Source organism: Anas acuta, chromosome Z (genome assembly GCF_963932015.1).
Source record: "Anas acuta chromosome Z, bAnaAcu1.1, whole genome shotgun sequence".
Taxonomy (NCBI): Eukaryota; Metazoa; Chordata; class Aves; order Anseriformes; family Anatidae; genus Anas; species Anas acuta.
This window is the reverse complement of record NC_089017.1, coordinates 23141823-23153833: the sequence shown is the minus strand read 5'-3', so window position 1 is coordinate 23153833 and position 12011 is coordinate 23141823. Positions and strand designations below refer to the sequence as shown.

The 12011-nt window shown below is 39.5% G+C and overlaps 1 protein-coding gene across 3 annotated transcripts in view; it reads right to left on the bottom strand.

Annotated features, from left to right (window-relative positions):
• DOCK8 (dedicator of cytokinesis 8) overlaps positions 1 to 12011 on the bottom strand; it is a 94962-nt gene that overhangs the window by 60422 nt on the left and 22529 nt on the right. For all 3 annotated transcript variants that reach the window (XM_068666750.1, XM_068666752.1, XM_068666751.1), the window contains 9 exons: positions 10131 to 10202; positions 5002 to 5125; positions 4245 to 4457; positions 3636 to 3721; positions 2943 to 3009; positions 2427 to 2576; positions 1716 to 1796; positions 767 to 926; positions 17 to 156 (listed from right to left, as the gene is read on the bottom strand). In XM_068666750.1, the coding sequence (XP_068522851.1) occupies positions 17 to 156; positions 767 to 926; positions 1716 to 1796; positions 2427 to 2576; positions 2943 to 3009; positions 3636 to 3721; positions 4245 to 4457; positions 5002 to 5125; positions 10131 to 10202 (1093 nt within the window). The remainder of the gene's footprint in view (positions 1 to 16; positions 157 to 766; positions 927 to 1715; positions 1797 to 2426; positions 2577 to 2942; positions 3010 to 3635; positions 3722 to 4244; positions 4458 to 5001; positions 5126 to 10130; positions 10203 to 12011) is intronic.

Sequence of the window (12011 nt, the reverse complement as noted above, 5' to 3'; positions counted from 1 at the left end):
AAAGAGCCTCTTGTACCTGTTTAAAGAAGGTGCTGAGTGTCAGAGAGATTGTTTTGAAGTTTGATGCTGGATAATTGTCCTCGGAGCTGAGACTTCTCTCAGAAAGTCTTCTTGCCTGTAGCAGTGTTGCCTTCTTGTCACTAGTTGATCCTTTCCCTTCAAAAGGAAATTAAATAAAATACCAGCTTGCTTTGTATTGTTTCTCTATGAAGACTATAAGGATACACTAGAAATACAGAAGTTCCTGGTAACATCAGAGGACAGAGAACAGTACCTACTACCTTTTGTCTGCATTTCCCACTACTCGTATTTCAAACTATGTGACATAATGGAAAGCCGGGACACACCTAGTGTGACATTATTTCTGCTGCAGTGCACAAGCTTATTTAAATTTTTACTTAATGGGTTTTATAACCCTCTTTGGTCAATGTTGGGTGCAACTTAAAAACATCACTTGTACACTCCAGAAACCATGTATTTTGATTCCTATGTATTGCAAATGGACTCCATGTAGTAAAGACACTTTCCCTACTACAAAGCCAGCGTTCAAACAAAATTGACTCTAAAACATGGAAGAATATTTAGAATACATAAAGATACATAAGCAGAGATGAAATAGTGAGAATATTAAATTGTACTTGAAGGCTGAGAAGGTATGAACTTGAATCTGCCAGTCATTCTTGAGGCCAGAGTGAATGACATTGTTTTCTATGCACAAAACCACCTAAGAGCTGCTTTGTGTTAGTTAGAAAACTTAGATGACTACCGTTTAAACCTTCAGTCTCAGGTATTTCTCGTTCAAGTGTGGAAACATTGAAGAAATTCGTTAGGCTTATGGGAATCCAGGCAAACGGCATTCTGTATTTCCCCAGCCGCTGACAGAAGGATTCAGCTTGTGCTTTCAGTTTTTCAATCTTTTCTTTTGTCTAAGACAAAGAAAATAATGAATGTGTTAAAAGCAATCAGTTAGTTTAACTCAGTTAGGAGAAAAAAAAATAATTTAGAGATCAGTAAATTGCACTCTTATTTCTTGCATTTTCTTGTTACGTTACTGCCAGGATCATAGCTGTTTTAATTTGTAATTCACTTCCCATTTCTTTTAACGAGTTCATTTTTATTATAAAAAATGAGTATGCAGATCTTTTTGCAGTGACCCTTATGTCCATCATGAGCAAGCACAATAAAATGTTAGAAGGTTTAGTTCCTTCAACAGATACACAGACAATATTCTATTGAAAGTGATATCTAAAAGGTGAGAGATGTGGTGGGATTCTAGGAAACACTATCAGCCTGCTCCAGGGAGGTAAACAACCATGCATTCCCTGAATAAAACTCACGCTATCTAGTGATGTCAGCAATGAAATGGTCATGCACACACCACAACAGGTTAGTTGTCTATCTAAATTAACAGCTTGTCTCTGAGGTACAAATATTTGTGATAACTCCATTTTGCATTGTCATCTCTTTTGTAAATCCCTAACTGCTTTGTGGCTCAAGACTTCGGAATCAGTACAGATTTTCAAAGTGCCCAGGAAGCAAAGTCTTCTTTGTGTCTTGTCTTCTCCTGACTTCTTTATGTCAATCAATGACACCAAATTGCTTGTCCCATAGATGCACCAACTGACTTCCTTCCCATTGTTCTGTTCTTTGGATTCTGTCCAATTCCATGTGCGTGCATTTTTTGATCTAAACATTCTTCATGGTTGTTGACTTACCTTGCCAGCTTCACTTTCTTTAAGAACCATGTAGGGTTCTGCACAGTCTCCAATTTCTCCTTGCTGAAGTACTTTTTCTATCTACAAATAACAATAAAATAAGTCACTCAGAAAGGAAAAATGTCACCATAATTAATACATTGCTTATCTAGCAATACAAAAGAGCCAGCCTAAATTTACAGTACACAACTCTTAAAGCAGTCTTTATGGACTAATGTACAATAAAACTCCTCCCAGTTTTCCATCTGTTTAGTTATAAAGCAGAAAACCTGTATGTGACAACACTGTCCATCAAGTACGACTGAGTTTTCACTGAAATCAAGAAAATTAACACATTCCAAATGAAATGGTTCAGGCTAACTTAGTTTCAGACTTAAACATACAAAACAATGCAAAGTGTACTAAACCAAAGGCCCTTCTTCCCCTCACCCCCCAATATTATTCAAAATTAAAAATGACTTATTTCACTTTACTTTAAATTTTCCTAACAAAGAGAGGAAACTCTACCTACTAGAACTGGAACACAGAGTATTGATATAACTTAGCTTGGGAGTGAGATATACATACCCCTGTATGATTAAAAATTATCAGAATATCTCATGTCAGCCATGGGAAACTTATGTTTGTTAACTATTTGTCAACTCCACAAACTCAGACAACAGGCACGGCTGCGAACAGGAAGCATGTTGTTGAGGTAGCACTGTAACATACCTTTATTACTAGGTATATATCCGATGAGGGATAAGTGACAGAAAATACTGCTGATCTTGCCTGAGTAGACAGGTCAATGGAGGGTGTATGAGAACGCAAGAATCCTCTTAATGAATCAGGGTTCAGGTCACAGTGAAAATTTTCAGAGATCTTGAAAAGAAAAAGATTTAAAATGTATTGCAAAATTGAAATGCATTGAATTTTGTTTTAACGTAAGTCAAAAGAAGTAACTGGAACTACAGAATAAACAATTGCAAATGTGGTAGTTTGAATACAAAGAAACCTGGATCAGGCTGCACATGTGCAAAAGTTGTGTACTTTTTGTAAGCTATTCTAAATAGCTTTTAGAGTTAAAAGATATAAATAAGAGGTAAAATCCAAGCCAATTTAAAAAAAGAAACAGAAAACAAGATAAACATCCTAGAATTTTCAAACAATAATGAAATTAATCTGAAAAAAGTAAATGAATAAACAATTATTATTCCATTCCTTTTTTAAGCTGTAGTGCATACTTACCTTTTTTCTTTCTTTTATATCATAGAGAGCTATGCATGCAAACAAAGGTTCAATCTCTATATCAAACCTGTTAAGGAAAGACAAACAGTACACTCATTAATATTGTACTCCTAAGACTCTGCATAACAAAAAAAAAAAGGGGGGGGGGAGGGAGGGATATATTTTCACTGGTATTTCCATTAGGAAGTGAGGAAAAATATTTAGTTTCAGAGTCTGGCTCTCCCAAAATCTGGAGGATTTTTTTTTTTTTTAAATAGTGCCTTTCATTAGATGATTTGAAGAGGGGAAAAAAAAAAAAAAAGGAGTAAACTGCTGTCAATGTATTTTCTAAATGGGTCTGAAAACTCTGGTGTCAGATATCAGTTAAGATGATCATACCATTCTTGATTTTTTTTTTCTATTTATCAAGTCCACTAGCATGTACAGAGACCAATCCAGTTTTACTCAAAATATGTAACTGGCATCATCTCCAAATCCTTTTCACCATGACAATATAAAGACTTCTGTAAATATAGATAGAAACAGTTTTCTGCCAAAATTACACCATGGCAAGAACAAGCAAGCATGTAAATGCTTGTTGAACAGGGAACATGCAGTGTAACATGTCTGTAGCAATATAATCAAATAAATTAAGAAACTAAATGAGAGCTGTAACTGAGGCCTGCCAGAACTGGAGCATGTAAGGATACTTACTTCAGAGACTGCAGCTTTACCAAAATCCTGTTACCCAGGTGTTCCTTTGGGCGATCTGGCACTGGTCGTATCTCCACTGCATCTTCCTATCATTAAACAGTTATTCTATTCATATACTGTTAAAGTAATTGTAAATTTACATGCTTACATAACAGCTTTATGTGATGTAACTTGGCTGCTGCTACAAAACAACGTTCCCTCACTCAGCAACCATTTCACCTCTTCAGCCAGAAAGAAAATTGATATATATTCCCAAACATCTACACTTCTGACTGTCATCTGGTGTGTTTCCCAGGCATGTGTTGCTTGTTCTGACACAGATATTTTAACAGAATGTGGCTTGACCCACACTAAATGAGAGTAGCAAGACCTCAGGCAACACCATGAGTCTGGTACAAACTCTTGAACACACATACAAAATAGCTTGTGGAGCCCATGGTGGTGTCCCTTCACTGTGTCATTACCCAAGCTTGACATGCAAAAGCAGAAGAGGCAGAGATCCAGGCCAGGAGCCCCATGTTTGAATGTGGAGCAGACATCCATCAACATGCCAGGAACGCCCCATCCCAGCAAAGCACAGCTTGTGCATGGGAAGTCCTCCGAGCTCACCTCATCCACGGACGGGTAGAGGGCAAGGAGCTCAGCATGCCTGTTGGTTCGCCGGGCTTCCTCGTTCTGCCTCTCAAACTCCTCAGCGCTGACATGCCGCAGCAGGTTCTCCAGGCGGGGATCGGGCTGCAGGCTGCGCAGGTCAAAGTCACAGGAGGCCGGGGCAGTCCTGGAGGTGTCCTCAGGGAGCGTGGGCACATGTCTGGGCCCCGTCTGTTGGAAAATGAAGGCACAGCAAAACCTCTTACAGCCCAATGTGGCTTGGACTTTGTGAGGTTTCTCTTGACTATCTTTCACCTCTACCAGGAGGCCCAGCTAGTGGGAGATGATGGCAAGTACTGTCCTCCACTTTGTGCTTCTCCGCATGCAGGGGAACAAAGAAAAGGGCAGCACACCTCCAGTTTTCTACGTGGACATTGCTGAAGTCAAAGCAGAGCAAGCTGAGGCTGTGAGCCATTGCAGTTCTTCAGGTCTCTGAGCCTGACTACATCCACATTGAGAACAAGCAGGCTGGGGGACCTCCAACAGCGCATAGCCTACTTTGTTGCTCACACTTCCCCTATCAGGGGGTGGCAGGGGGAGTTACACAGCCACACCAGCCCCAGCACTCATACCTCCATGTTCTACAAACAACGGTTACAGAAACTCCTCATAAAGACAAGCCACCTGCTACAGAGATCCCAGTATGCTGCACCTTTGCTTCTTTTGAAGGAAGCTACTATATCGAATAACTTTTCCCAGAGAAAAGAAAAGATACCTGAAAGGTTGCTTCACCAGAGTCCAAAGTTTCTGATTCAAATGTTTGCTTCTGAAGACGCTTGTGAAAATCTTTTCGGGATCCCTTATTTTTCAGATTACAAGTATCTGAATTCCCTTGGTTCCTTTCAGGATGTCAGGATGGAGCAAAGAATGAATTAAAGGAAAATAAAACAGAAAAAGAAAAACCACAAATTAAGCAATTAAGCAAATTAAGTATATAAAACTATTTATTCCTTTTAAACAATCTGCTAAATTCTGTAGTGGCATTTTTGGAATCAGTCTCCTTAGTTACAGTATCCTGCTCTGTTCATTTTCCTTTCCATAGCGCTCAAAAAGCAACATCTAAATATCTCAGTATTTTCATAAAGATGTCACAATATGTGATTATTGACCAGGGAGACACTTTTTTTTATTATATTTTGAGAGCAACTGAATTATATCGTCTTACGCTTATTAATTTTAATCATTTGAATTTTACCAGGTCACTGCAAATGAAAACTGAAGTCATAAAAGAGATAACCTCATCTCTCCTTGGTTATTACCTTATTTTGGAACTCCATTAATCATGCAGAATGAAAGACAGAAATTCAACACAAGTTAGAGACACCTTAGCATCCATAAGAGGTTTTGTTGATTTACTTTTCACTACCTCTAGTGTCAATCCAACGATAAATGCAGAGATTTGCTTACCTGAGATCATACATTCCCTGTGAGGCACAAGCTATACTAAAGATGCCCTTCCCCAAAAGTGTTCTTGGAAAATCATTTATTTTACTTATTTTTAAAAGGATCATAGCAATTACAACTCACCAGGAGGCAAACTCTGTTTTTAACAGACATGTTCACATTAATGGTTGAATTCTAAAAGCAGGACAAGGAAAAGAAATAAAGGACAACTGAAGGGAGAAATCAACAGGCACAGGAACTCACCTCACCTTGGCCTATACCAAAATCAGACTGATGGCAGAACAAACTGCACCACACTGCTCTTTCAGTCACCCCTCCTCAAAGGAAGGAGTGCAGGAGAAAATATGATGAGGAAACCAAAACCAAAAACAACCCAAATACTCACTAGCTGAAATAAAGATAAGTAAATTAAAGGATATTTAGTCATGTCCTGAGAAGCAGGACCTCAATACATGTAGCAGTTGTTTGGGAGGACAGATATCATGTCAGCCTCCCTCTCTTCTTCCCCGTTCCCACCTTTTATTTTAGTGTGACACCACAAGATAAGGAATATCCCTTTGGTTGGTTTAGGTCAGCTGCCCTCATGATGTCCCCTTCTCACCCCTTGCCCACTCCCTGCTGGCTCTGGGGGGTTTGCAGGGGGTCTGGGTGCTATGCCAGTGCTGCTCAACAAGAGACACAACACTGGTGTGATACCAGTGCTCTTCTAGCTACAGGTGCAGAGCACAGCACTGTATGGGCTGCTGCAGGGAAAGTTAATGCAGTACCAACACAGTACAACCACAAAGACCCCTCAGCTGCACCTAGCCCCTATTGCATATGTCCCTCTGCTCAGAGGCACGAGGACCATGAGACCTCCTCAGTCTTTGCTCCTTTTGCCACCCACTCTTCTGCCTCTTCTGTCTTTAACTCTTCTGCCTTTAACTTTCCCATCCAGAAATGGATGAAAGCCACACACACATTTCTATCATCCACAGCTCTCCAGACCATAAGTCCAGTTCCCTGTCCTACGAATCTTTATCTCTCAGGTTGACAACCACATCCTTTTCGGACTTTCTCAATACAGTGGAAAGGTTTCTATGAGTACTTTCTCCCCCCTTATCTTCTTTGCCTCCTCATACCTGTTCAGAATAGTGCCCCAGCATACCATTACACTCCCAATAGCAACCACTGGTTTTCCCAGCACTGAAGCATCTTTTATGTTATCTTGTTCTTTGCAGTTTTTAATTGTTTACTTTGTTAGCCTTCAAAGGTCAGCTTTTGAGGGCTCAGACTTAGTAAAATGTCTGAATTCAAATTTGCCTCACCTGAAACAGTGAAAAAATAAAACACACCAAAAGTCTTTTCATGCGTGTGTACTTCTCTGGCTTCATTCACATTTGTGCATGCACACATAAGAGCAAAAATAGCCATGTGCTATTTATTGTTCGCTGCATGTACTTGACTGCTCAGTTCCTATTTGTGTGCAGAGACAATGCTGGCTCTTTACAGTGCACTCAGAGCTGCGCTGTGTGAAAGCACAAGCAACGTGCTCTGCACAGTGTATGTAGTGAGGCTACAAAACCAACCAGCTTCTTTCTGGTGACTCACTGTAGAGCACTTCTGAGAACTGAACCAATTTCATAAGCAGCCCTGGAGGAAGTCTCCTCACAGCTCTCGGAAGCTGCTCCCTCCCCACACAGGTGGCAAAACTGAACAATGCAAATTCTGTACGGCCAGCGGGAGATCATCCACAATGCATGGTTGTTGACATACCCCCTCATTAGTAAAACAAGTAGCTGGGTGACTGGGCACACCACAAGGACAGCAAATATGCCACATTGCTCTTCAGGAAGAGGGAGGGTATGAGCACATGAGGAGGTGAACAGGAAGTGCTGCAGAAAACTGGAGCCCCAGAAAGGTCTTTCTGAGGAACTGAACAGGAGGGGCTGCTGGAGAAGGAGGAGAGCTCCACTGCCACACCACAACCCCAAGAATCTGGGGATGGGCTCCCCTGCACAGCAAGCATGTGCTGAAAGTTCCCTTCATATTTAACATGTGAAATTGAATGAAATTAAATAAATATTAAATAATTAATTAATTATTAAATAAATAACAGATAAGAGAAGAAAAAAAAGAGAGGAGGACAGGACAGGACAAGTATGGCACAGGACATAATAAAATAAAATAAAATAAAATAAAATAAAATAAAATAAAATAAAATAAAATAAAATAAAATAAAATAAAATAAAATAAAATAAAATACAAAATAAAATAAAATAAAATAAAATAAAATAAAATAAAATAAAATAAAATAAAATAAAATAAAATAAAATCCTGTAATGCATAGATCCAATTCTCTGTGTTGAATTACACTGACCCAAAATGCAGAAATCCTTCACTAGATTCTGTGTAAAATAGAAATCTCTGCCAGGAAAGCGCATGATTTTTTTATTTTTTTTTTGGTACTAGGACTACACTTCCTTTTCACACACCACTAGAAATCAAATCATGTAGAGTTTTCAGGGCATGTAGAGGAAAGAGATAGTCCACACATATTTATCCCTGTTCTCCTTCCTTTTAGTGTTATGAAATAGGAAGTTAGCATAAATCCAAATTAATGCAGACTGGTTATTTTAGCAACAAATGTAATAAAAATGGGAAATGCGCTTTCCCTGCACTGTCAATTGTACAGTGTATAGTTTTGACCTTTAATAAAATGATAGCATTTTCCGTGCAGGGGCATGTTCTGGTAGCATCTGAAAATTTAGCCATGAGCAGAAATCTGTCCTGTTTCTGCTTAAGGTGATTCTTTAAATCTCCTGTTTCCTGACAAGAAATTCAGAAAGTTTTGGAAGCTGTGGATCTTCAGGAAATCTATAGCATTTGCAAAACATAATTACAAAAACTTTATATATAGAATCATAGAATACTCTGATTTGGAAGGGACCCACAAGGATCATTAGGTCCAACTCCTGGCTCCACACAGGACCACCCAACAATCTGACCACGTCTGAGAGTGTTGTCCAAATCTTTCTTGAACTCCAGCAGTACCAGTGCCCGACCACCCTCTGGGTGCAGACCCTTTCCCTAACCCCAGCCTGACCCTCCCCTGTCCCAGCTCCATGCCGTTCCCTCAGGTCCTGTCGCTGTCCCCAGAGAGCAGAGCTCAGCACCTGCCCCTCCGCTCCCCTCCTGAGGGAGCTGCAGGCCGCCATGAGGCCTCCCCTCAGCCTGCTCTGCTCGGGGCTGAGCAAACCAAGGGGCCTCAGCTGCCCCTCATACATCTTGTCCTCTAGTCCCTACACTATCTTCATAGCACTCCTTTGGATGCTCACTAATAGTTTAATGTCCTTTTTGTATTCTGGTGCCCCAAACTGTACAAAGTAAATAGTGTACAGTAGTAATCAAAGAGCCTGAAAAGACTGAAGACTAGACAGCTAACAGCTGTATATTAAAAGCCTGGTATGAATGGGTAGAGTGAAAACTGACAAAACTTAAACTGCAATGCTCCTTGCATAAATGCACAAAACCTTAAAAAAAAAAAAATCAAAAATCAAATAAAAGGAGAAAAAGAAGGGATAAGAAAAGAAGGGATAAGAGGTCACGATGAAAGGTCAACTACTCACCACATAAACACTGAGTAGACACCGAAGCTATTACAGTAGGAGAAGAGATTAAAAGAGCTTGGCTTGTTTAGCCCACCAGTTTGAAAGCTGGGGCAGGATATGATTGCTGTCCCTCAGTGTGCAAAGAGGTGACAGAGTAAGGAGAGAAGAAACGGCGTAACATTGGCCTACGAAGAAGAGGCACACATGGCTATCAAAATGTTTAGGCTGGGACCTGGAAAATGACTGCAAGTTTTAGATGAGTGAAGTTTTAGGACAACTGTAGTAACAGCTACTACTACTTACTACTAAGATACCGCATTAAAATGGAGATGAATCAGATTAGAAAGGTATTCTGAAAGCAAGGGATCGACCTGACACCCACTTGGGCCACATGGTTGAGGAATAAAATTAGAATATATTTGAATTGGTTCATTTGTAATTTGTTCATGAATTTATGACACAGAAATTTTAATTACCAGGCATTCAAGAACTAAGCTTTGTTTTTTCTGAAGATCATGTTCCACCAAGTATGTTACACTTGCCAATTAATTGGCTCCTGAGAATGAAAGGAAGCACAATGAATGTATCCTGAATTAATCCTTATTTAGATAAATCATCATTACAGACACGTGATGTGAATTACTTCCCAATTAATTCCTAGAGAACCTGAATATAAGAAACAGGTACAAAATTATTTATCCCATCAGCTCAAACAAAACAGTAGAGTAAAATGACTGAGAAGTCAGTTCTGATTCAAATTATTTTTTTAAAATTACTAACAACATGCATCTTCTCTCTGTCAAATAGGATGCAAAATGTTTTCTACTTCATTTACTAGTAGGTAGCTTACTTTCTATTCACAATCAGCCAGTCCCGGATATATGTCTGAACACAATCTCTGACATGTGAATCCAGTTCAACCCTGTGGAAAAAGCAACACATGGTAAATATATTAGTAACTAGGTCATGCCTTAAGGACAGAGAAATTTATCTAAACATGCTGTTCAGATAAAGGCCTCACTATTAGTTCTCTCCTGTATGCTTATTTATTGCTAAGCTATTGTTTGAGTTTTAAAGAATATGTGTACTGTATAAGTACCTTATGCAGGTTTTGTTTGCTGTGTTTATAAATTAACAAACAGATAACCACTTGCCATGAATGTAAGACTGGTGTTGGTATAAAGTACTGCAAAATAAAATAGTGTACCAGGTACCCATCTTTGTGTTTTTCCAATAGAGATATTTTTCCAGAGGCCTCAGCTCCTGTACTCTTGCCAATACATAGTCTTTTTGTAAGACTTTGGTATAACTTTCTTTCTCATAGAAATGGAGAAAATTTCAGAAATGGACCTTAAGTATTTAATCAGACAGCTCAAAAAAACCCCACATGTGAGATATGAAAATACTTCACAATTTTGTGATTCTGAAATGTCTCATCTAATGTAGAAAGTTGTCAGTGCTGCCTGAGAGGCTGGATACCTATTGGCACTGAAATATTATAAGCTATAGTCAATGTTAGTGGTCATGAATGTGCTATCATGATGTTGTAGCACAATTACCCCACCTCTATTCTGAAGAAAATTAGTGACCTGTACCAAAATTGAATGTTAGCACTTTCCACGCAGTGCTCAAACAGATTTGCAGCCCAGGCTGGGTAACAACCGATCGGGGTTGAGACCACCCCGTGCCACGAGTGCGCTGAGGCAGCACGTGTTGACTTCCTGCATCAGAAGGACATGCTTTTGTCAGCAGCCTGCACAGATGAGGGTAACCTCATCTGGTTGGTGGTGTCTGCTTCCTGCTTTCGGCACAGGAAGGTACCAAAAGCTGCATTGCCTGCACGCAGATTTCCAGTGTATGCTCTTCCCAAGCGCTCACCTCCCTAACATGCCATGCATCCTTGACCGGGATTTTCCATGTGGTGTTAATATCCATAGTGGCAGTGTAAATGGCTAAGCAGGGTGCTGTTATATAAAAAAGTCGGCTGAATACAATTTTGTTTCTACTGTCTCCCCAAGCTATGCCACAGATGCCTTTAAGTGTCTTTTAATACCACTGTGGTGGGAAAAAATAACTGCTGTTTTAAATAACAGTTATACTGGGAGACGGTCCTGGAAATATGTGTGTATGGGAATCATTTTTTCCTTTAAAATCAAGTTGAATAACAACTTGAGTTGCTAATAACAATAATTTCACTTACTCACTTGTTGTGAATAACAATAAACTTAAGTTGCATATTTTTTTACTATTTTCATCCTGTCTTCCTGTCTTATTAGTAGTGTATTTATATACTGAATGTGAACTCCAAGCACCAAAATACTGTCTTTTGATATCTATTCTCTTTCCCCAGCTACAAGAAAACAAGAGTTCATAAGAAAGTGTAGAACATTTTCTATGAGTGACTTCATGTGCAACTTTAAGTCAAAATCACATTTTGTGCAAATTTTACAAAATCTCATAGGATCTTTATGATTCAAAGAGCTCTCAGGGTCTGCATGATTAGTGTGGCATCTTCTCTACCACCTTTGCTCTTCTGAGCTTCCTGAGAGTTAGATTAGGCCGGGAAGGAATTTTCAGGCTGAGAACCTACCTAGGGGGACTCAGCTAGTCCACAGACAGTGAAAGTCACCTGAATTGTCAGTCCCACTTAGCCTCATCACGTTTGGTGTGCTGAGCAGAAAGCAATGAAGGGATAAGGTTGTAGTATAGGGCTCTAACTCATACAGATAGA